Below are 24,085 nucleotides of genomic sequence, written 5' to 3'. Positions count from 1 at the left end.
GGTCGTCCGGTCGTGATCTGTGACAAGCTGCACAGCGGATCAGAGCAGGACCAGAGACGAGAGAAGCAGAGACATGAAGGGGGAGTGAAGATCCAGATGCTCCCCCTGGGGCTTCCCAGACAATATCCAGCAGCGCTTATGAAGCAGGAGGCAAACGCTTTTTGTTCGACTTCTAAAATACTCCAGACACAGGCTAAGTCGACAATTCTTTTGTTTTTAATATATATATATTATTATGATTGGCCAGCGCACCCACAGCAGCAGATCTGAGCTGCTAAACACTGCAGCAGGATCTGATCCAGGACTCTTCCGGCTCCACAGACTGACCCCTGCACACGGAGGAGGCGTCTGGAGGAATAGAAAGGAGATGTTTCTCACAGAAATGAACATCAGCTCCAGACTCATTGATCCGTGCCGGAATCACAGACAGCTCAACGATTAACAATACAACTGCGTCACATTACAGCCGTTCAGATACAAACTTTACTGATCAAATGTCATTTATTTGAAGACATGCGCTTCTGTTAAGAACAAATAAACTGGACTGTTTTAACTTTAAACTACAGATCAGCCACAGCTTATCCAGAGAGAAATCTCAAACAGTCAGACGCACACAAACCTTACTTGAGAACATTAAACTGATTAGAACTAACAGAATGTTTGGAGGAGACCTGCGATCAGACCATCTCTGGAAATCATGAACGGCACACAAACATCACATTTATCTTTTTATTGTGCACACTTTATACATACAAACAGCACTGATCGTTCTCTAATGGAAGCATTTGATTAAACAACCGGCCCGTCAACGCATTTCCCCAGAGAACAGGTCCGAGCTGCTAGAATCAGACGAGTCCGAGAGCTGGAAGGCTATCTGTGCGTTTCACTGAGTCCACAAAGAGGTCAGAGGTCAACGAGGGTCAGCGGTTCTCCTGCCACCTCCTCCTGACCTCCAGCAGCTGAAGCAGAAATCTCCTCCAGACAGAGAGCAGAAACTCAAACACAGCTCATGTTTCACTCACAACATCTTCCTGGAAGAAGACAAGTCTCAGACAGACGTACAAATGGATGCGGTGAAACGATCAGGTCTCAATGAATAATAATAATAATAAAAACAGGTCACTGATCTGCAAAATGTACATTTCCACAGTTTTGAGGAGTAGCTTAATGTGAAAACACCACAATTCAAATAACACACACATCTGTGATCTACAGACAATTACTTTAAAATGTATTCACATCTGTCATAATAAAAGAGCTCACATATATTATGTAAACAAAAACTTTTATTTTGGATGTGATTAATCACGATTAATCGTTTGACAGCACTAAAAAATAGCAAACTTAAAAAAAAAATTTTTTTTAACTATTAATGTATAATGTATGTATTTGTATAATATAAAATAATAAATAAAAATAGCTGAATTAATTCCTATATAATTCAATTGAAATTTGAGTTCATAAACAGCATCAGCGCCACCGTGTGGATCAACGACGCAACTGAGGAAAAACACTGGTGTAAAATAACATTTATTTAATCCTGTTATTTAAATGGAAAGGTTTTCAGTTTTGTGCAGAAACCCGAGGCTCCATGAACACTGAATGTTCGCAAGAATAACTCATAAAAACCTGTACAATCATATACAAAGACGGATTTGATCGTTAATCCATCAATAAACAATCTCATCCGTTTCAAACTGATGCTCAGATAAAGAAAACATTAATGGTGTTGTCAAACGTTTAGTGATGAAAAAGGCAAGTATGCCGTTTTCTAATTCTTCCTGAACATGAATGAACAGCACAGTGTAGTATATTTCTCTCTTGCGTCAGAGGTTGGCGTAGTATCGGTCTCGGTTCTCGTAATCTCTGTAAGCGAACTTGGCGTCTTTCTTGCTGTGTGGGATGCGGCCAAAAGGGGCGTGGTCATGGAAACAGCTGTCAAACACCTCGTCAACCACTAGCTCCGCCTCCTCCCGGCTCACCTTGCGAACGGCGAGGATGGAGCGCAGCGCTCGGCCGCGAACACACGCCTAAAACATAAACACACATGAACACACATCCAGAAACCATCCACAACACGCAGCCAAATACACAAACCTGATGGTGCTCTTTCAGGCCAAAGTTAAATCTGGAAATCTCATTAACGAACGAACAGTCTCCGCTCAGATTAGCAGCTCGGATCTGAAGGGAACAAAACAAGCACAAACATTTCAGAGTGCTGTAAAACGTCTCACGCTATACATTATTTTAACACCTAAATAAAATGTCGGACCAAAGTTGCAGTTTGGTGTGTGTGTTTTTTTTTTGTAGAAACATGATGTTTACGATTTTACTTAAAGAAAATGCACCAGGTTGACATTTTTAAAATGCCTCTAAATAGTTTTATTTTAGTTAAACTATTTTTAAATATTAGATGTGGTTTTTAAAATGGTTTTTATTTTAGTTATACCTCTTTAATTTCAGATGCAGGTAAAAAAACATTTTTTTTGGTTACAATTTTTTTTTTTTAGATGTGGTTTCTAAAACATTTTGGATGCTATTTTTTATTTTATATGTGAAGCATTTTATTTTGAATGATATTTTTTAATTTTAGATGCAATTTCTAAAATTGCTCTTTTTTAATTTTAGATGTGGTTTTTAATTTTTATTATATTATTTTTAATTTTAGATGTGGAATCTAGAATGTTTTATTATAGTTACAATGTTTTTTAGATGTTTTTTAACATTTTATTTTGGATTCTATTTTTTAATTTTATATGTTTTTTTTATATTTATTATATTATTTTAATTTTATTTAAATTTTCTTCAAATTTGGGTGTTTGTTTGCTAAAAATATTATAATATTATTTGTATTATTTATTATATTATTTTTAATTTTAGATGTGGAATCTAGAATGTTTTATTATAGTTACAATGTTTTTTAGATGTTTTTTAACATTTTATTTTGGATTCTATTTTTTAATTTTATATGTTTTTTTTATATTTATTATATTATTTTAATTTTATTTAAATTTTCTTCAAATTTGGGTGTTTGTTTGCTAAAAATATTATAATATTATTTGTATTATTATATTATTTTTAATTTTAGATGTGGAATCTAGAATGTTCTATGTTTGTTTTTTAACATTCTATTTTGGATTCTATTTTTTAATTTTATACAAGGTTTTTAAAAGCATTTATTTTGGTTTCAGTATTTTATATTTTAGATGTGGTTTCTAAAACCAATTATTTGTGCTATTTTATTTTTTTTATTTTGAAATGCACAGCAACAGCTAAACACAGTGTTGTGTTGCTCACCTCTGAACAGGCCAGGTGTCTGAAGCTGCTAAACCAGTCGACTCTGGCCCTGCAGTGATCGAAGGCGTGGATGAGCTCGTGGGTCACCACACGGTTCATGTGAGCCTGCTGATGGATGTTGTTCTGGCATAAGACGATCTGCAGCGGGAAAAACCACACAGACTCAGTTCAGACGAACATCATCATTAGGGATGTAACGATTAACTGCGAGCCGGTTGAAAATCGATTCAAATACGTGACGATTCAAATCGGTTGAGATGCTAAACAAATCGCGATTCATTTAGGTGTAGGAGTTTATATGAATGTATGTCTGAGGGGAACTTACTGTCTTTAGAAAAGTTTAGATGGAATTTTTTTTTCCTCTTGCCTCTGTATAATGCATGTTAAAGATCATAAAGCAGCTCTGCTTTGTTTACAGCGGTAACCAAGGAAACACTGTATCATTGCTGTTCATAAGCAGCGCTTATGTTTTTCTGGGCCTCACCTGAGAGGTGGCAGCATCAAAGCCGCCGCTGACCGTCCCATCGCAGTCCTCACAGGAGAAGTGTCTGTCTTTATGAACTGCACTGAGAGGAAATCAAATAACAACACGTCAGCGACACGCAGCGCTGGAGGAAGAGTTCATGTGAACGTCGCTCTTACCAGCCGGAGCTCTTCATGGCACCCAGCAGGAGCTTAGCATAAGGACCTGAATGAGACACACACCGCTTCAATTCATGTGTTAAAACTGTCTGTAGCCACTGCATACTTTACTGTAACCATGAAACAAAAAATAAAGGTAACTGCAACTTATCTCATAATTGTGACTTTTTTCTTAGAATTATGAGAATTATGAAATAAAAAGTTGCAAATGCCTTTTTTATTTTTTATTCTGTTGTAGAAAAAAAAACTGCATTGCCAGATGTAAACTCAAAATTCTTAGAAAAAAATGTCTAAATTGTGAGATTAAAAATAATAATAATAATAATCATACTAATAATATAATTGGAATTACCTTTTTTATTTTTAATTCAGTGGCAGAGGCCAAAAAAAGAATTGCAAGATGTAAACTTCGAATTCTGAGAAAAAGTCAGAATTGTGAGATTTAAAAAAAATGCAATTACTATTTTATTTTTTTTATTTGGTGGAAGACACACCAAAAAATATTAATAAATAAATAAATAATAATAATAATTGTGAGACATGAACGCAGAATTCCATATGTATACATATTCTGCGGCAGAGACAAATAAAAACAAACATGTGAAATGTAAACTCAGAATTCTTATTTAAAAAGTCAGAATTGCAAGACAAAATCAAAATTGTGAGATTACCCAAAATAAAAAATAAAAAATCATAATCACCTTTTTTAAAAAAAAATGTATTTGGTGAGAGCATGCGAAAAAAAAAGTCAAAATTGTGAGATTAAATAATAATAATAATATTATTATTATTATTATTATATAATAATAAAACTAAAGAAAATTTTTTTTTTTTCTTTTCTTTTTCTTTTTTTTTTATTTATTTTGTGGCAGAGAGAGAGAATAACAACCCTGAATTCCGAAAAAAAGAGAAAAAGTCGGAATTGTAAAAAAAGTTTTTTTTAGATTAAAAAAAGTCAGAATTGTGAGATAAAAATTCGCAATCGCTCTTATTTTTTCCTTGTATTTCGTGATGAAAACAAGCTTCCATAGTAATGCAGAGATGATCTATGCATTTATTTGACCAAAAAATGCAGTAAGATTGTGAAATATTACATTTAAAGCAACTGTTTTCTATAATAAAATATTTTGAATTGATTCCTGTGATTTTCAGCATCATCACTCCTCATCATCATTCTAATATGATGATTTGCTGCTCAGGAAACATTTATTATTATTATCAATGTTGAAAACAGTTGTGGTGCTTAATAATTTTGTGGAAACCGTGATGCGTGAGCTATATTATTTATATAAATTAAATAATTGTTTATTTAAAACACTAGAAGTCTATGCTATGTCCTCATTTAGACAGCAAGGTAAACATGCACGTGTGTGTGTGTGTGTGTGTATGTGTGTACAGGTATCTACAAAAACATTATTGCATACTTCTGTAAGATAAACTCTAGAAACTCTTATTTTAATATTGTAATAATGGAAACACAGCTGCTGTCCCCTTACTAGTGTCCGTGGCGACCTGCAGCATGATGAGACACTTGTGTTTAAAGGTGAAGAGACTCTCTCCGATCGAGCCCTGCTTGAACTTGCTGCTGCCGCGCTCGGGATATAAGCTGTAGCCGAAGTCTGGCTCCTTCTGCTTACTCTCCGCCGCCGCTGTCTGCTCTCCGGCCTCTCTGTTCTCCTGCAGCGGCTCTTTATTAATAAACTCATCTTCTTTTGCCCTGTTTTGAGCCATAGCTCCGAGCTACTCGTGTAGGCAGAGGTCACGCAGAGGTCACACCGGCGTCCGTGAGTCACGTGACTGGAAGCAGGCGAAGGGTGACAGAGGGATTAAAGTAGTTCAGTTATTAAAATGGTTGCGATTTTACCGAATCTACTTATTTTTATATTGTTTTGATTTTAGAAATAAGATAATTTTGCTTAAAATAATATCTCGTCAAGGCTGTTTTGTTTTCAAAATATAAGTCCCCGACTAAACGACACAAGCAAGAGACTATGTTCTTTACAAATATATATATATTTCATATTCTGACAAAAGACGAGCATTATAAACACCAAAAAAAAGGGTAATGAAGAAAATACTTATTTCTAGACTTTTCGCTTTTTTCGGCGCCATTACGTGATCGCGTAGGGCGTGACGTAGTTCGCGCATGCGCGCAGATGTGTTTGTGCTGTCATGGCGCTGAACGCAAACTGCTGATCCAGAGCTCTACAGGTATGACTTCTGATTCTGCTCTTCACTGCTGTTAAAATCGATCATTAGAGTTTCTATAAACATGCGTTTAAGATGACTTTATCATCTTAAATTAAGTATCCCGCATGTGTGCTAGCACATGTTTTTGCAAAAAATATAATCCATGTTTTTACTAAAATATTTGAGATCAAGTAAATTACAAGTCTGTAGATGAGTCGTTTAGCTCTGTATTTAACTCCACACAGCTCGTGATAAACCTGCTATCACGTGATGTTGTTTCTGTCGCAGATACAGCGAATATTCTAGAATTATAGACTGACGAGATTTCATTTCGAGTCGTATTTCTTTTGCGGATTCGCTGATTAATCTGTAGTTCGCGGGCTTTTTCAGGGTCGCATTGTTGTTAGTTTAACTTTTGAAGAGTTACCATGGTAACCGTAGCTTCCGCCAACGGACTGTATTTACTATCATTGTTTCCACTGTAAAATCATAATTAGCGATAATGGTCATAATAAGTAATCATTGTGTTTAATTTAATTTAATTTTGTTAAAAGTAGTATAGATATTAAACACAAATAATTAAATGACTATTATTATTTTGATGACAGTAGTTTTCTATGGTAACCCGGTGCTAACTATGGTAAAACTTTTTTTTAAATAGATATCACCATAGTTTCCTAGTTAATTAATCACAGTACATTGAGACATTACATCTTATACTACACGTTTTCTGAAATGGTATATCTCATTTTAAAATATATAAAATGCACTGGTTTGCATTTATATATATATATATAAATTCTTGTTTGATTTTGTCTGCATATTAAAGGGTTTTCCAGAAAGATTTTGGATTTCTCTTTTTATCAGAAAATACTGTCAACAGACAGAACACCAATACATTTTCACCATGTTTTAACAGATAAAATGTTGTATAAAATCAGGAAAATGATATGTAAACAAACTAAAACTGTAAGTTTTGTTGTAAGTGCTGCTGAAATGGAGATAGAAACTTAAAGATATGCATTTTTATCATGCTTTAGGAATAAAATGTTGTATAAAATCAGGAAAATGATATGTAAACAAACTAAAATGTAAACTAAAACTGTACGTTTTGGTGTAAGTGCTGCTGAAATGGAGATAGAAACATAAAGATATGCATTTTTATCATGTTTTAGGAATAAAATGTTGTATAAATCAGTGTAAATGATACATGAACAACCCTCACAGTGAAACCCTTCAGAATATAGACAGAAAATAAAGCCGTAAGTGCTGCTGAAGTGGAGATAAAAACTTTGAAATATATGTGTTGTAGTTTAAAAATCGACAGATGCAAATAGATCAAATGTAATAAATAAACACTTAAGTTACATGTATATTTAGGATGTTTTTTCCCCCACTACATGTTATGGAGCGGTGCATGATTTTTTAAATTGTAGTAGTTTTAAACAGTTGTGTTTGCTGCAGGGAGTCTGATGTGGTCTAGAAGAGCGCAGTGATGTCGGGAAATAAAGCGGTGGAGCTGCAGACACAGATGCGACAGAACGCAGAAGATCTGCAGAACTTCATGAAGGAGCTGAACAACTGGGAGGAAGAAATCAAGAAGAAAGACCAGCAGCTTCGCGCCGGAAACATCAGCGAACCGCCGGTAAAACTCCGAGATTCTGAGCTCCTTACATTCAGGTGTTTGTTTGCTAAACTGTGTTTTATTCCAGAAGACTCTCCCGCCGGTGAGGAACAACGATTATAAGAAGACAAAGACGAGCGTGAAGCGCCAGACTAACAGCCTGAAGGAGCAAAAGGAGACGCAGCGCATAAAATCCTACGATTATCAGGCCTGGGACAAATTTGATGTGGTAATATGATTCTGCGATCTGATTCACGTGCTCTGATGTGCATAAAGATGTGATGATTTCACAGATGAACGCTGTTTGTTTGCAGGATAAGTCTCTGGAGGCCATGGACGCGGAGGAGAGCACGGTCCACTCCAACGAGTCGGACTCTGAAGGGCTTCAGGTGGACAGAGATCTGGCGCTGACTGAGAAAGAGAAGGTGTTCATTTAGTTAATGACGAAAAATGTTGACAAGATGACACTGACTTCATTAAACACTAATTGTATCTAATATTGTCAGTGAAATAAGATGAGACTCAAATGTGACCCTGGAGCACAAAACCAGTCATAAGTGTCAATTTTTTGAAATTGAGATTTATGCATCATCTGAAAGAAGCTGAATAAATAAGCTTTCCATTGATATATGGTTTGTTAGGATAGGACAATATTTGAAAATCTGGAATCTGAGGGTGCAAAAAAATCTAAATATTGAGAAAATCATCTTTAAAGTTGTCCAAATGAAGTTCTTAGCAATGCATATTACTAATCAAAAATTAAGTTTTGATATATTTACGGTAGGAAATTTACAAAATATCTTCATGGAACATGATCTTTACTTAATATCCTAATGATTTTTGGCATAAAAGAAAAATGGATAATTTTGACCCATACAATGTATTATTGGCTATTGCTACAAATATACCCCAGCGACTTGAGACTGTTTTTCTCTTGGTTAGCTGGGCCAGTGTGTGCTGTGATTGGTTAGCTGGGCCAGTGTGTGCTGTGATTGGTTAGCTGGGCCAGTGTGTGCTGTGATTGGTTAGCTGGGCCAGTGTGTGCTGTGATTGGTTAGCTGGGCCATTGGACTTTGAGCTTTGTAACTTTGCAGATCTTTTTTTATGCTCAAACAGCAACATTACAGACTAACTAAAGTTGAGAAAGTGAAAAAGCATAATAGGACTCCTTTAATGTTTCAGGGGAATGAGTGCTTCAGGGACGGCCGGTACGACAGCGCCATCGAGTGTTACACCAGAGGAATGGACGCCGATCCGTACAGCCCTGTCCTACCCACCAATAGAGCGGCCTGCTTCTTCAGACTGAACAAGTACAGCTGCATCTCCCGTCTTCATACAGGTGTGTTCTGGTGGATCGGTCCTGATGAGAGTGTTTGTGTGCCGCAGGTTCGCCGTGGCGGAGTCCGACTGTAATTTGGCCATCGCTCTGGACGGGAAATACGTCAAAGCGTACATCAGGAGAGCGGCGGCACGTGCGGCACTCAACAAACACCAGGACGCTCTCGAAGGTCTGACGCTTTATCAGGAAATCATGGAAGTGAACGAAGTTACTCTTGTGATTGAATATTTATCTAGTTCTGCTCCGATCTGAAATAATCCATCAGCAAAAAAGTGCCTGAATTTGTGAACGAATTGGATCTTTTCAATGATTCAGTTGAACTGGTTCACAAATCATTCTAAATGATTCATTATTATTTATATAGCACATTTCACACTTTACATTTTAAAGCCTTTTTAATTACCTTCATTTATGAACTTCGCTATATACAACAACAGTTAAAAGTTTGGAATAATTAAACGTTTTGAAAGAAGTGTCCTCTGCTCAACAAGGCTCAACAACCCTAACTTGATCAAAAATACAGTAAAAACGGTACATATTTTCTATGTAAATATATTGTAAAATGTAATTTATTGCTGTGATCAAATCTGAATTTTCAGCATCATTACTTGTCTTGTTTTAATTAAATGCATTCTAATTTATTTATGTGTAATTCTATTTAATTGTAATAATTTTATTTTATTTTGTAATCAAAAACACAGTAAAGACAGCAAAATTGTGAAATATTATTACAATATAAAATAACTGTTCTACATGACTATATACAGTAAAATGAAATTTATTGCTGTAATCAAAGTTACATTTTCAGCAGATAATACTCCAGTCTTATTTTAGGTTATTCTAATTATTTTATTTTAACTTATTATATTTATGTTATTTTCATTATTTTGTCATCCTATCTTTTTTGTTACACAATCCTAAAAGGTTTACACAAAAATATTAAGCAGCAGTTTTCAAATAAATGCAGCATAAAAACATTACAAATCTCAATTATTCCAAATTGACTAGTAGTGTAAATTTCCTTTATATACTTTTCAAATCAAAAAGGACAAAATAAAATGATCACGCATTTCAACAGATGCACAAGAAATAAAAATCCAGTCCAGAATCGAATCTTTATCCAGTTCACGTCTCGTCTCTGTTCATTCGTCCAGATTATGAGATGGTTCTCAAACTGGATCCTGGAAGCTCGGAGGCCCAGAGTGAGATCCAGAAGCTGCAGCAGGTGTGTCAGTGATCCACTTTGACAGATGCGTGTGCTGTGAGATCCGTCAGTGACCGATGCTTGGTTCCAGGTGCTGGGATCAAGCGGACGGACGGAGGAGAAGAGCGAGAGCGATGCAGAGCCGTTACAGCAGCTGCAGGAACAGCAGAGGAAACAGGAAGCAGTCGTGCAGAAGGACAGAGTGAGAAGCGTCTCTTCTTCTTCTCCATCATGTGAATAAGTCGATCTGAACACTGCTTCTGTACGTTTCAGGGAAATGCTTACTTTAAAGAAGGCAAGTATGAGGCAGCGGTGGAGTGTTACTCCAGAGGAATGGAGGCGGATGGGACGAACGCACTGCTGCCTGCTAACAGAGCCATGGCCTACCTCAAACTCCACAGGTGACATCCCTCAGAAGTGTGCTCACTGTCTAGTGCAGTGCTGGGGGAGACGCCAGTTACATAATCAGATGACTTTTTCAAGTCACTAGTAAAGTAACGCATTACTTTTTAATTTAGAAGGAAATATCTGAGGTACTTATTTAAATAAGTAACAGCAGTTACTTTGTTTCCATGTGTTGAGTGACAGCTCTGCTGTTGCCATGGTGACAGAAATCAGGAGTGATTCAGTATAACTCAAAATGAATAGAAACTCAAAATGTGATGCTGCAATAATTCTAAATGTTAAATAACATTTTATTAACCAATGTCTTTGCTGCTGACCTTCGATGATCTAATGCAACCATACTAATGTTTAGATAAACATTATATTTGTGTTTTAATTACTGAAGAGTTTTGAACTTTCTTCTCCTGCGTCCTTTTCTTCATGCAATCCAGAACGCACAACCCTCTACTGTACAGACATACGTGACCCTGGAGCACAAAACCAGTCATAAGGGTCAATTTTTTGAAATTGAGATTTATACATCATCTGAAAGCTGAATGAATAAGCTTTCCATTGATGTATGGTTTGTTAGGAGAGGACAATATTTGAAAATCTGGAATCTGAGGGTGCAAAAAAATACAAATATTGAGAAAATCGTCTTTAAAGTTGTCCAAATGAAGTTCTTAGCAATGCATATTACTAATCAAAATTTAATTTTAATATATTTACAATAGGAAATTTACTAAATATCTTCATGGAACATGATCTTTACTTAATATCCTAATGATTTTTGGCATAAAAGAAAAATGTATAATTTTGACCCATACAGTGTATTGTTGGCTATTGCTACAAATATCCCCCAGCGACTTAACCCTGCTTTTGTGCTCCAGGGTCACATATTTACATTACCTTAAGCCTGAGGCTTATTCATTTCACTTTTGGTGTGAAAGGGCTTTCACATTTGCCAAAAATAGAACTTTTTATATTAAAAACAAACAAGCAAGCCCTGCCCTGATGAGAAAAAGTAACGCAACGCATTACTTTCCAAAAAAAAGAAGTACTTAAGTAATGCAATGAGTTACATTTTTAGTAAGTAACGCAATATTGTAATGCATTAGTTTTAAAAGTAGCTTTCCCCAGCACTGGTCTAGTGTGTGAGCGAGCGGTGTGTGTGTTTGTGCAGGTTCAGCGAGGCGGAGCAGGACTGCAGCACGGCTCTCGCTCTCGACGCCTCGTACGCCAAAGCCTTCGCCAGACGAGCCACGGCCAGAGCCGCTCGAGGCAGGATCAGAGAGGCCAAAGAAGGTCCGCCATCCATCGCTTCAGTCGCTTTCACAGCCTCACCCTCGTTTCTGAGGAGCTCACATGCGTTTGTGTTTGTCTGCAGACTTTGAGCAGGTTCTGAAGCTGGAGCCGGGAAACAAACAGGCCTTGAGTGAGATCGAGAAACTCTCAGCGGTACGTGTGACCTTGAGTGCATCTAATTGCAGCTTTTCTGATTAAAAATTATGATTGAGAAAAAAAAATTGCTGTGCTTGATAGGGCTGCACAACTTGGCCAAAGATTTGTGATTATATGTTTCACTATGGCTATATAATAATAATAATATTAAATAAAAATAATATCTAATAATAATTAGTCATTTAAAATGTTATTTTATTCCAGTATTGTGCACAAATAAAAAAAAATCTAGTATTTAAAAAAAAGAAATGTTATTTACATTACAACAGTAAAATTATGCTAATATTTTAGATATTTTAGAAATCAAGGTTTTATTTTGGTTGAAACTCACAGGGAGCCTTCTCTTTCGTTGCAAAACTAAAATCAAATAAAAAGAATAATGACATGGCATTAAATAAAAAATATACTACTATTTTGTTGCACGTTATAATTAGTGACTGAAACAGATAGAGTTCATGTTGTTCATTTACTGTTATTGGTTTAGATGAATCACACAGCTCTAGTCCGACCTGTTCACCTGTGCATGTGTTCATCAGGAGATGAGGAGCAGCGGTCTTCTGGCTCCAGAGGAGAACAAACAGAGGAGAAGCATCCAGCCCATCCACAAACCTGAACACCTCAGATCCACCGTGAGTCCAGAACGAGAGAGCAGTCTAAATATGAAGGTCATTTCAGATGTCAACACGTCATGTGTGTTTGTGTCGTCTCAGAAACCCTTGAGGAGGCTTGACATCCAGGAGGTGGGTGCAGAGATCTCACCGTCCACGTCTTCACCGCATCCCAAGATCCAGAAGATAGAGGAGATCTCAGACGCTCCTGTATCCAGGTGAGCAGATGACGTGATCCGATCGTCACGCTCTCCTGCTGCTGGAGTGAGTCTGTCAGTGTCTTGTGTTTCAGGGCCCCTGAAGATTCATCTGCAGATGCTGAATCGATTCCTCCTCCACCCAGCAGCAGTTTCCAGCTGGAGGCCGACCTCAGGAAGATCAGCCGTCACCCACAAGCCACTTACAGATATCTGAAGGTAGCGTCCGTGCCGCTCACAGGCTCCACTCTTATCCTCTAGGGCTGGGTTTTGACACATTTCATGATTCGATTTGATTCTCATTCACAAGCTTGCGATTCGATTACCAATTCGATTTGATATTGATTATTTTGGATATATATCAGGTACAGTACATGCCAAATATTCTCAATTAAAAAAAATCTCTCAACTTATGCTGTAAAATATACTGTACTACATTATTATAATATTGAAGGTTAAAATTGACTGATTTGTTAAAAATACACAGTGAAGTTTTTAAAATAATAAAGTTACAATTACATAATAATATTTCTACTTCAATTCGTTTTTTTTAAATATAAACATATGGATTTATTCAAACATAAATTAAACATTGAAGAACAGTAATATTTATAATGAATATGTTGGTGCATATATTCAGCAAAATTCCCCTCTCTACAGTTTATTTTTCTAGCTGACTAACGAGTTTATGGTCACAGAATATGTAACTTGCCTTCGGATGTTTAGTCATGTTTATTTTGTGCTATAACTAGTAATAAAGTGGAGGAGATGATCAGTTCACATGCGCTACGCGCTGCCGCATCTGAAAAACTGCATTTATTGTTTGAATACTGCAATACAGTGGACAGAATTTGAAATCTGAGACTTTTTGTTTCATATCAAAAGTAACAAAACATACGAAGCTTATTAAGATATATTGGATGGGAAGTGCCCTTCAACGTTCCGTCCATTAACTGAAAACAGACTAGACTAATTGATTCTTGAGATTTAAGAATTGATATCGTTTCATAAAAATGAGAATCAATTAATATTGAGATATCAATATTTTTTACCCAGCCCTACTATCCTCTATCTGTGCTTCTCATCTCAACGTTTAACATTGCAGCAAATCAGTCCAGACGCTTATCTGAAGATCTTCCAGAACTCTCTGGAGCCTGATGTTCTCAACCACATCCTCAAGACCTTCCACAGCTCCTTTCAGTGAGTGCTCCGTGATGATGAGGATGAGGATGATGATGATGTACATGTAAACTGTTGATGATGATGAACCAAGAACGATAACTTTAACGAAAGTTACTATAACCATAACTAATAATAACTAAAGCAGTGTTATTCTTAACTAAAGCATTTGAAAAAATAATTTTCAGTAAGTGAAATAAAATATAAATATTTAATGAAAAACATAAATGAAAATTAGAAAAGATACTTTGCAACTAACTGAAATACAAGTTGAAGTACCAAAATTACTAAAACTAAAATGGAACAAAAAAATTAATTACAGCTAAATAAAAAAAAATATATAAAAAAGTAATGAAAATGACAAAAGGCCATAACAACACTTAAAATTATTACTAGTGAAAACTGAAAATCTAAAAATGAAAGCTAATTCTAAATAGCAATAAATACTATAATAGTATACCAATAATATTAAATAACACTCAACTCTAACGGTAACGATAACTAACTATAATGTTAACTATAACAGTTTTATTGTTAACTAAAACTAAAATTATTTTTAAAAATCATTTTAGTTTTAGTTAACAATAACACTGATAGAATGTTTGTAAGTGAAATAAAGTAAAATAGAAATACTAGATGAAAAATATAAACAAAAATGAGAAATAACTGAAGTAGGTTTTAGTTGAAGTACTAAAATTACTAAAACGGAAATAAACTACAGCAAATAAAAAAAATGAATAACGATGACAAAGGCCATAACAAAATTACCAAAACATGAACTAAAATTAAAATGAACACTGATAATCTAAAAATGAAAGCTAATTCTAAATATTAAAGAATACTATAAGAGTTTATAAATAACAGTAAAATAACACTGAATTGTAACAATAACTGCAACTATAATGATAACTGTAATAGTAACTATAATGATGAAAATAACAATAACGGTAATGTAACTATAACAGTGGTAACTGTAACAATATTTATAACTGCAACTATAACAGAAACAACATCTATAATAACTACAATGTTAGCTATAACGATTTCATTCTGTTTATTATAAGCGTGCTGCAGTTTTGCCTTCTGCCACTTTAAGTGCTTAGATTCTGATTGGCTCTCAATGTTTTTATCGTTCATCAGCTGGAAAGAAAATGACTCAAAGTGAGTTATGGTTATAGTTCTCATCGCTGGTGTGCCTTTACTGCAGACAAGGAGAGTTCAACATGATGATGTCATTTCCTGTTTCCCGTGTCTGGTCTGTGATTTCAGACATGAAGATGCGTCTCTTCTGCTGGCCGTCCTGAGGAGCCTGGCGAGCGTGAGGAGGTTTGACATGACCGTCATGTTCATGTCGTCCGCCGAGAAGAAACGTACGAACACACACAAGCACTGAACACTGCGCGCACAGCGGCGAATAAACACAAACTCTGTTCTTTCTGTCAGTCTTACAGGAGCTGTTTGACTGGATTCACAGCGCAGGTCTGGGAGACGCTTCCGTTCAAGGCTTACAGAAGAAATACGGCCTTTGACCTCTACAGAAATCTCTCCTGTTTAGATTTCTACAGTCATTCTGACACTGGACTGAAAACTCAGTATGAGGTGAAACCGAACCAGCTTCAGTGTGAATGAATCAGATGCTCTGATACCTCAGAATGGACGCTTGGTGCCTTTAAACTCTGCTTTATTTGGTTCCTGCATGTGTGCATGAGATGATATTATTATAGGAGTCCATCTAAAACGTTCGCCGACGCTTCATGTGTCTCTGTGTTATTCTTCAGGATCTCCTTCTGTAGTTCTGAATGCTGCAGTATTAAAGTCAACATGAAATCCAAACGGACTCCTGACTCATTCCTGCTCATATCCTGAACGATTCATTCAGTGCACAAATCTGACCCTGGAGCACAAAACCAGTCACTTTTTTAAAATAAGCTTTCCATTGATGTATGGTTTGTTATCATTTTGACCCATACTATGTATTTTTCGCTATTGCTACAAATATACCCCAGCGACTTAACACTGCTTTTGTGCTCCAGGGTCACGTATGAAAACATCTTTCATCCAAATGTAATAACTTACTTCAGACAAATCACAATCCATCCAAAGTTTTCCTCAGTAACATGGATTTTTTTTAGAGTTTGAATATGTTCCTTGAGGTTTACTGATAATGTTAAAGTTATTAATGTGGAAAAACCTCATTCTGACCCTCTCTAAAACATGCTGTTTTAAGGGGCGTGTCCTTTAAGGCTTGTCAGTTTTCCTCAGTAACATGGATTTTTTTTAGAGTTTGAATATGTTCCTTGAGGTTTACTGATAATGTTAAAGTTATTAATGTGGAAAAACCTCATTCTGACCCTCTAAAACATGCTGTTTTAAGGGGCGTGTCCTTTAAGGCTGGTCAGTAATCGGCCACTGTTATGATTGGCTAACGTCACTGCATAGGAAACACTAGCCCCCTCGCTATTGCATGCGTTTCGACAACATGAAAATAAAAACGGTCATTTCCAGACAAAGCATTATGGAATCATTGTTACTTGCGGTTTGTGATGCAGCTGCAGTCAGATCTAGTTCCGCTTCATCTTTCAACACGTTTCTTTACGACTCTACATGACACTGTGCCTCGTTTACAAAACAAAATGCTCCGATCAATCCTCAGACACGATCCGGGATGCCATTAAAAATAAACTATCCACTTATTCCTTACGCTGGGATCCTTCTGATATCTGTACAAAGACGTGAACGAGCTGTTTAAACCTTAGTACTGACGACAGACAGAAAGTGAAGCACATCTGTTTACTGTATCCAGCGCAATCTGCATTTAGCCGTTAGCGGCTGAACGCCAGTGGGCGGGGCCTATGGTGAGAAGACTACTATTCGTTAAGAGGCGGTGTTTATGCAAATATTTTTACCCGGGTTACGTCCTCTGGCACCTCTGATCCAAACGGAGCTTGAATAAATAAATGCTTTGTTTATAATGAGGACGTTTTAATCTATGAAACTTGCAGGATGTTTTACAAAGACCTTCGACCTTCCTTTAGCAACTTCCCCTGAAAATTAGTTGGCAACACTGGACCTCTTATATGCCAAAAGATCGAGGCAAATTTGATTTATGTCATGACCCCTTTAAATGTATAATTTCTCTCTAAAATATGTACACTATCAAATATATTAAGTCACCTATCGCTATATGCAATACAGAGCGTAATACACAGTGATAAACAGGAGAAAAATAAGCAGTTCAGTGTTGGTTCAGTTCAGATCAATCACAAGTCTTGCAAAATTTGTCAGTTATGAAGCAAAGTTGATTCAGCCTTAAGGAATGCTATAGCAGTCCAGCTCAATTTTATATTACACTCATATTTGACAAAAGGAAATAAAGCACTTTCATTGGTTCTGAATTATTGAGATAAAACTCCCTCCAAAAAAGAAGTATATAAGCCAAGACGCTTCAGTGGCCTGAGTGACGATCCTTCATGCATAGAATGCTATTTTGAATCTCTCTCTTTATTGAATTTTTCTTCTTCTTACAGCTAAGCTCTCAAGACTGTGGCTCAGTGGTCTGCATCCAGGTTCAAATCTTGCTGTAGGTAGAAAATGCTGGTCTGAGAGTTGATCTTCATCTTTTTATCATGGATGCCACACAAAGGTCACATGATTCCGTTTATTCTACACACTTTATATTTACATTTGTGTTTAAACAGAAACCTTGAACCCAGAGATTGATTTGGCCAAACATCGGTCACATTACTGGGACAGAGAAGAAAATAATCAATGCTTACAAGAAGTCATTTATATTTCAGAAGGTTTGATGGCATCAATATCATCATTAGAATAAGATCTGCAGAGAGAGGAGGAAGAGGATTTTGGCCCAAAACCCGTCACATGTCCTTGTGAAACGCAACAAATGTCAGATCTACAGAAACGGACATTTCATTTCCATAAAGCTTCTCTTTTGGCAGTACGATTCAGTACAAAACAGTCATGTACAGAAATATGATTTTGCTAGTAAAAATGAGAGTAGTCTCCACGTACATTCAAAGCGGCTGATAAATAATCTGGCTGAACTTCAAGACACCATTAGTCAGAAGTGTCTGTGAGGAACAATAGTAATCGATATTTGGTCCAAGATCCAGTCAATCGTGTGGGAATATTTACAGATGTTTTCTGTCCGAGCAGTAAAAGTACAATGTGACTGCATATATATATATATACATATATGAATGCTTCCAGGATGTTGGATTATGAAGGCAGAACTCGATGGCACTAGACTACATACTGCTCTGATGTTCTCACAGGAACCTACGGAGAACGCTGCAGCAACGTTCACATCTCTACAAAAAGCAAACTTCTTCTCGCGTCTCGTCACGCATGTTCGTCCGCATCCGATCCGTTATCAGACGGGTCCAAGAGTTCTTGGCGACGACGCATTATGGCGGCAAACTGAGCGCGCTCCACGGCGTCCTGTAAAAGGTCAGAGGTGACAGAGGTGAGAGAGGTCAGTGGCTGCTCCCCTCGTCGAAGGACTCCACGCCGGAATCGCTCGCCGCCAGCTTCTCCTGCCGCCGCCTCATGACCTCCTGCAGCTCCGAGGCGGAGCTCCTCTACAGACACACAGACAGAATGCAGTGAGACACTCAGAAACAGCTCACTAGGGCTGGGGATTGAGACAGATTTCACAATTTGATTCGATTTCCATTCACAAGTTTGCAGTTCAATTCAGTTCCGATCAATATTGATTCCTTTGGATATATGTGACCCTGGAGCACAAAACCAGTCATAAGGGTCTGCTATTGCTACAAATATACCCCAGCGACTTAAGACTGCTTTTGTGCTGCAGGGTCACATATAAGCAATCGGGTACAGTACGTGTTAATTTTTTTTTGTTCCACATGTTTTATTATTACACAGACAGATGTAATAATTATTTTATTTAAATAATTTTTTATCCCCATGTTTAACCCACTGAATTAGGTGAATCCAGACCAAAAATAAACATTACATAACCTCCCCCCACCCATAAACCCCTCAGGAGGATTGACAAGAAACTGCATTATCTATAATAATACTATATGAGATAATTGTAATAATTTATGAAATGTATATAATAAAGTGTGTATTTAAATGAGAGAAGAAAGAAAGGGAAAGGGGAAAAAAAACTATTATACATACAGAAGTATACATGCATGCACACAACATACAAAAAATCTTTCTCAACTAATGCTGTAAAAACTATATTATAAACAAAGATTTTAAAATAAAAATGATATAATAAAATGTATATTTTTATTGCTATAATTATGTTTCTACTCCACTTTTTTTCTAAATATGAACATTTATACTGTATAGTGGATGTCAAAACTTGATTTCATGATGGATTTATTAAATATTACTTTTAGTCATTTAGCAGATGCTTTTATCCAGAGTGACTTACAAATGAGGACAATAGAAGCAATCAAAACTAAGAAAAGATCAATAATATACAAGTGCTGTGACAAGTCTCGGTTAGTACACATAGCAAGGTTTTTTTATAATAAATAAAAAGAAAACAAAGAGATAGAATAGAAAAAGAATAGGGAACGCTAGTGTTAGAGGGTCATTATTTATAATAAATAAAAAGAAAATAAGCAGATAGAATAGACAAAGAATAGAGAATACTAGCATTAGAGGCTCTTTTTTTCTTTTTAAATAAAACAAGTAGTTAGAATAGAAAATAGATTTTTTTTAAATAATATCAATTAATATTAAAGGAAAGCTTAAGTGAAAATATAATGAATATATAATAAAGTGCATATATTTAGCAAAATGCTATTCATTCTAGCTGACTATCGAGTTTATGGTCATTGGATATATTTCGGAGGTAAATGTGACATTATTGATCAAAAGCTGATTTATTGACACTTTTCTGTATTTAAAACACATTACATGAAACATGATTAATTTCAGTAAGTTGTTCTGTTTCTTCTGATGTTCATTCATGTTTATTTGCTGCTGTAACTATTAGTAAAGAGGAAGAGATGATCGATTCACTACAGCGGTCTGTCACCACTTTAAAAAGTGTCAAAACAGTATTTATTGTTTGAATTTCATGAACGATTGAAAGCTGAGACTTTGTTTCCTATCAAATGTAACTAAGGACAAAGCTTATTGTGATTTACTGGATGGGATGTGTTAATGAAATAATGTTTCATTAAGTTTTGTTACAGAAAACAGCATAGATCGGTTCTTGGAATTTAAGAATCAATATCAGTTCATCAAAATGAGAATCGATTAAAATCGAGAAATCAACCCAGCCCTACATCTCACAAGATGCTCATTTAAACAAGCTGCGTGAAGCTCAATACCTCAAAACACCTGCGGCATGATGGAGAGACAGAGAGAGGAAGAGCAGAAACGAGTGAATGAGTATGAAGGGTCTTCATCAGATGCTCTAAACTAACAATGATGGACGTGTAAAGGGGATTCTGGGAAAGCATCTATTCTCTAACTATGACTGGAGACAGCAGACAGAAGCCATTAAACAACACGAGCATCTATTACAATGTGCACTCGCTCTGATTTCAAACAGATTCGATGAAATGCAGATCATCAGTCATGTGCAAACAGAATAAATTGTGCTGTTGAAATACAGAGTTCCGGCATGAAACTCTAGATGGCGCAGTCCGATAGGTCTAACGCAATCTGACCTAATGACATCATTATCACATAGCACAGCTGATTGGTTCTCTCCTGTATCGGTAGCCAATGAGCTCGCTGCTTAACATTCAAATATATGACTAGTGCTTGCCGTAGCAGTCGCAGCTTGCTTCCCCAGCTCCACCTGTATAGATCTGCTACGAGTTGATTCATGTACGCTATATGGGGGTTATTTCATGTATGCTATATGTGCAGCAGCAGTATTTCTTACATGCTCACAGCAGCATGTTGTGGATGTATTGGCAGTAGCAAGTCTCGGTACTAGCTCTGCCGCATCAGCAGCGTAGCAGATCTATTCCGCCAAGACCAAATACATTAACACTGTCAGGTACATTACCATGCCAATCCCTCCGAGAGTTGTCATGACAGAAATAATAATATGAGCTGGAGGAGGAAACAAGCGGTTCTGTGTCAGGATCATCAGGGGTCATTTGCACCAGCTAGTTGTGGCAAGTTACTAAATATTTTTGTATTGAACCATTAAACATAATGCATAAACTAAATATTTACTGATAAGAGCAGGAGTAACAGCTGGAATAAAACAGCAGATTGACTGTTATTGTCATGTTTACCTGTCAGACTTCAGTCGCTGTGCATCATAAGATCAATCGAAATAAATGCCATTTCTTATGTGCTTTTTTTTTAATTTTGAGAGGGTTTAAAAGACAACTGATATTGAGTAATATTATTGATTTAACTGCACTGACGCTATCAGATGAGAACAAAAAATTAACTGCATAATGACACTATTATTAGTAGTACAGAGTACTTAGCAGAGTACTAACTAAGTGTGGACTTCATATTCCAATTTAAAGGGACAGTTCACCCAAAAATGCAAGTTCTGTCATCATTTACTCACACTCAAGTTGTTTCAAACCTGAATTTTTAAACACAAAAGAAGATATTTTGAAGGATGTTGGGAATCAAACCATTTTTGACGTCTAACACATTACGGTATCCATCAACTCTTTGCATACCAACATTCTTTAAAATATATTGTTTAAGAAAGAAACTCATACAGGTTTGTAAACTATCCCTTTAAGTAGGAACTGGTTAATGATGTGTTAACTAAACAGAGCAAAGCCGCCTCGCTACGATACTAAAGTACCTTCAGAGGAACGTGGATTACATGTGAAGATCATGAGAGGGTCAGAAGAAAACCTGCAGACAGCAAAAACACCACAGAAAAACCAAAGCGGCACTACAGAGTTGAGCAACTTATCAGCAGATTAACTAACCAGACTCGAGATTCGATTCAGGGAGTACTATTATGCTATCACTTTCTGGATGGATCCAGAATCGCACGGTCAGTGTGATGTGATCTGGTCCGAGACATATGGATTGTGACAGAAGAGTTGAAAGAGGAATGAAGAGAGAAATAAGGAAGGATCTGTGAGGAGAAGCAGAGGACGTCGACTCACCTCGAGAGCGGCTTTCTGGACGGTGATCTGGCTGTAGACTCGAGCGCCGTCATCAGGACAGACGGTCTTCAGCTCGTCTTTGTTCAGAGAGAAGAGCTGAGCACCGGTCAGTACACCCAGACTGTTGATAGTCCTGCAGACCAAACCACAACAGCTCAACCCATCAGCCTTAAAGAGGTCATCGGATGCGACATGCACTTTTACAAGTTGTTTGAACTGAAATGTGTGTTGGCACACAACCACCCTATAATGATAAAAATCCACCCAGTGTTTTTTGTTTTTTTAAATCTCGTTAAATCATTTCCCCTTTCTCAAATCAAGCCTATCTCAGATGCCTGTCAGTGTTACGTCACACAGACAGGCCCCTCCCACGATTGTTGATTGACACTAGCGTTTCACCTTAGCTCCGCCCTGAGCGAGCTGTCATCAGTCCGCCATTGTTTCACAGCTGAACAAGCAGAAAAGAATGGCTCCTGACCGATTGAAGTGTTCTGTTGTTGGATGTAATAATGAACATAGCAGTCGCCATTTACTCCCGACATCTGAGCCGCTGAAGACGCAGTGGATTACGTTTGTTTCTGAAGGAACTGCGCTCCCTATCTACCTAAATGCGTCTATGTTCGCGCAAATCATTTGTGATCCAGCTTCACCTCCAGAAGAAGTGAGTATAAGGTTCTTTTATGAATCTTTGCAAATCGCCTTTCCTAATAACGTGCTAGTTAGCAAGTTAAAGGCTAAAGTAAACAGTCTCATGAGAACGGCACGGAAGAGGGGGCGGGGTCAGCAGAGCTCATTAGCATTTAAAGGAACATGCACTAAAACGGTGTGTTGAAAACAGAGCTGATTTTAACAAAGTAAAAATTGAGTTTTTCACACTACCATTGAGAAATTGAAGTATGTTATAGACTTTTCATTAAGACCCTAAAGAATCTTATCAACTTGTGGAAAATGGGCATCCGATGACTCCTTTAATCACTCATGATACAGAGTCACTCACACTTCGCTGAAGCCTTTGAGCTGCAGCCAGGCCTTGACCTCGTCCGGCATGGAGTCGTACGTGATGTTGACCGCCGGCAGGCTGCTGGAGGAGCGAGACGGAGCCTGGAACTTCTTCTGAGCGCTGCGGCCCAGAGTCAGTCTGTGAATCAGCTCATCCTGAACCTCCTCCATGTTGGACTTCCGGCCTGAGAAACACACGGATAATGCTGCAGGTGTGTGTGTGTGTCATTTACACAATGAGATACTATTACTTTTTTTATTAAAGGGGTCATGAACTGCCTTTGTTTTTTATTTTGTACTGTTCTCTGAGGTCCACTTATAATGTTATCAAGATTTTAACATCAAAAAACATAATTTAGAAGTAATAGGCTATTTTCTGTCCTGTTTTTAACCCCCCTCATGAGAACGTTCTGTTTGAATAGACGTGGAGGATTGTAGACTCGGAAGTAAATGCCCACTGCTGTGATTGGCTCAGAGTTGTGTATGTTTGACAGCAACATTCCTCACAGAGGGACGCTGCTGTGATTTAGGTCAAGAACGCATAAATAACTCAATACATATCAAACGAACTGTAAGAAGAGACAAAGCAATAGTGACCACGTAATAAAAACAGTTACTCACACTTGTGTTTGCGACATTACTGTCGGATCCAATATAGTCGCACAGCATCGTCTTTTAGTTTCAATCTTTCTGAAAACCTTGTGCCTTGTTTATAAATGAATCTGTGGTAAAATGAAGTGAACAAAGGACCGAGTTCTTACTGACGCGGTCCGGATCTTCATTAAAAATAAAGTTCATCCAATCTATCCTAACGTTGGGATAAGAAGGAAGGCAATGCAAAGACTGTTTT

General features: G+C 36.9%; 3 protein-coding genes across 5 annotated transcripts in view; 1 reads left to right on the top strand and 2 right to left on the bottom strand.

Moving 5' to 3' along the window:
• Positions 1 to 1,463: 1,463 nt before the first annotated feature.
• Positions 1,464 to 5,761, bottom strand: LOC107658789 (mitochondrial inner membrane protease ATP23 homolog). Its single transcript, XM_016447438.1, has 6 exons — positions 5,436 to 5,761; positions 3,940 to 3,985; positions 3,782 to 3,863; positions 3,298 to 3,435; positions 2,098 to 2,181; positions 1,464 to 2,030 (listed from the first exon to the last, which is right to left on the bottom strand). The coding sequence occupies exons 1-6, from the start codon at positions 5,668 to 5,670 to the stop codon at positions 1,827 to 1,829; spliced, it is 789 nt and encodes a 262-aa protein (XP_016302924.1). The 5' UTR covers positions 5,671 to 5,761; the 3' UTR covers positions 1,464 to 1,826.
• A 308-nt stretch (positions 5,762 to 6,069) lies between these two features.
• Positions 6,070 to 15,958, top strand: LOC107658997 (RNA polymerase II-associated protein 3). 3 transcript variants are annotated; one of them, XM_016447759.1, is made up of 17 exons: positions 6,070 to 6,150; positions 7,594 to 7,774; positions 7,842 to 7,982; positions 8,068 to 8,178; positions 8,936 to 9,063; positions 9,140 to 9,261; positions 10,247 to 10,317; positions 10,388 to 10,498; positions 10,570 to 10,697; positions 11,864 to 11,985; positions 12,068 to 12,138; positions 12,678 to 12,770; positions 12,852 to 12,967; positions 13,042 to 13,165; positions 14,052 to 14,146; positions 15,395 to 15,495; positions 15,569 to 15,958. In XM_016447759.1, the coding sequence occupies exons 2-17, from the start codon at positions 7,625 to 7,627 to the stop codon at positions 15,652 to 15,654; spliced, it is 1,770 nt and encodes a 589-aa protein (XP_016303245.1). In that variant the 5' UTR covers positions 6,070 to 6,150; positions 7,594 to 7,624; the 3' UTR covers positions 15,655 to 15,958. The 3 variants fall into 3 exon arrangements, with proteins under 3 accessions (XP_016303245.1, XP_016303246.1, XP_016303244.1); XM_016447760.1 differs by having other exon boundaries at positions 6,071 to 6,149; positions 7,582 to 7,774; positions 7,845 to 7,982; XM_016447758.1 differs by having other exon boundaries at positions 6,071 to 6,149; positions 7,582 to 7,774.
• A 2,392-nt stretch (positions 15,959 to 18,350) lies between these two features.
• Positions 18,351 to 24,085, bottom strand: part of LOC107658762 (epidermal growth factor receptor kinase substrate 8-like) — a 52,370-nt gene continuing 46,635 nt past the window's right edge. Inside the window, 3 exon segments of the mRNA XM_016447409.1 lie at positions 18,351 to 18,723; positions 22,237 to 22,369; positions 23,234 to 23,420. Of these exon segments, the coding sequence (XP_016302895.1) occupies positions 18,619 to 18,723; positions 22,237 to 22,369; positions 23,234 to 23,420 (425 nt within the window). The 3' untranslated portion in view covers positions 18,351 to 18,618.

Source organism: Sinocyclocheilus anshuiensis, unplaced genomic scaffold, assembly GCF_001515605.1.
Source record: "Sinocyclocheilus anshuiensis isolate Anshui unplaced genomic scaffold, SAMN03320099.WGS_v1.1 scaffold283, whole genome shotgun sequence".
NCBI lineage: Eukaryota > Metazoa > Chordata > Actinopteri > Cypriniformes > Cyprinidae > Sinocyclocheilus > Sinocyclocheilus anshuiensis.
Note: the sequence above shows the minus strand (reverse complement) of the source record. Positions and strands in the feature narration are given on the sequence as shown.

Bases quoted from the DNA above. Each gene is read 5' to 3' on its own strand.
- LOC107658789 (XM_016447438.1), bottom strand. From the start codon at position 5,670: ATGGCTCAAAACAGGGCAAAAGAAGATGAGTTTATTAATAAAGAGCCG. The intron at 3,864-3,939 runs GTAAGAGCGACG...ATTTCCTCTCAG, and splicing joins GCCATGAAGAGCTCCGGCTG to TGCAGTTCATAAAGACAGAC. The intron at 3,436-3,781 runs GTGAGGCCCAGA...TTCCCGCTGCAG, and splicing joins TTGATGCTGCCACCTCTCAG to ATCGTCTTATGCCAGAACAA.
- LOC107658997 (XM_016447759.1), top strand. From the start codon at position 7,625: ATGTCGGGAAATAAAGCGGTGGAGCTGCAGACACAGATGCGACAGAAC. The intron at 9,262-10,246 runs GTCTGACGCTTT...TCATTCGTCCAG, and splicing joins ACACCAGGACGCTCTCGAAG to ATTATGAGATGGTTCTCAAA. The intron at 10,499-10,569 runs GTGAGAAGCGTC...TGTACGTTTCAG, and splicing joins CAGTCGTGCAGAAGGACAGA to GGAAATGCTTACTTTAAAGA.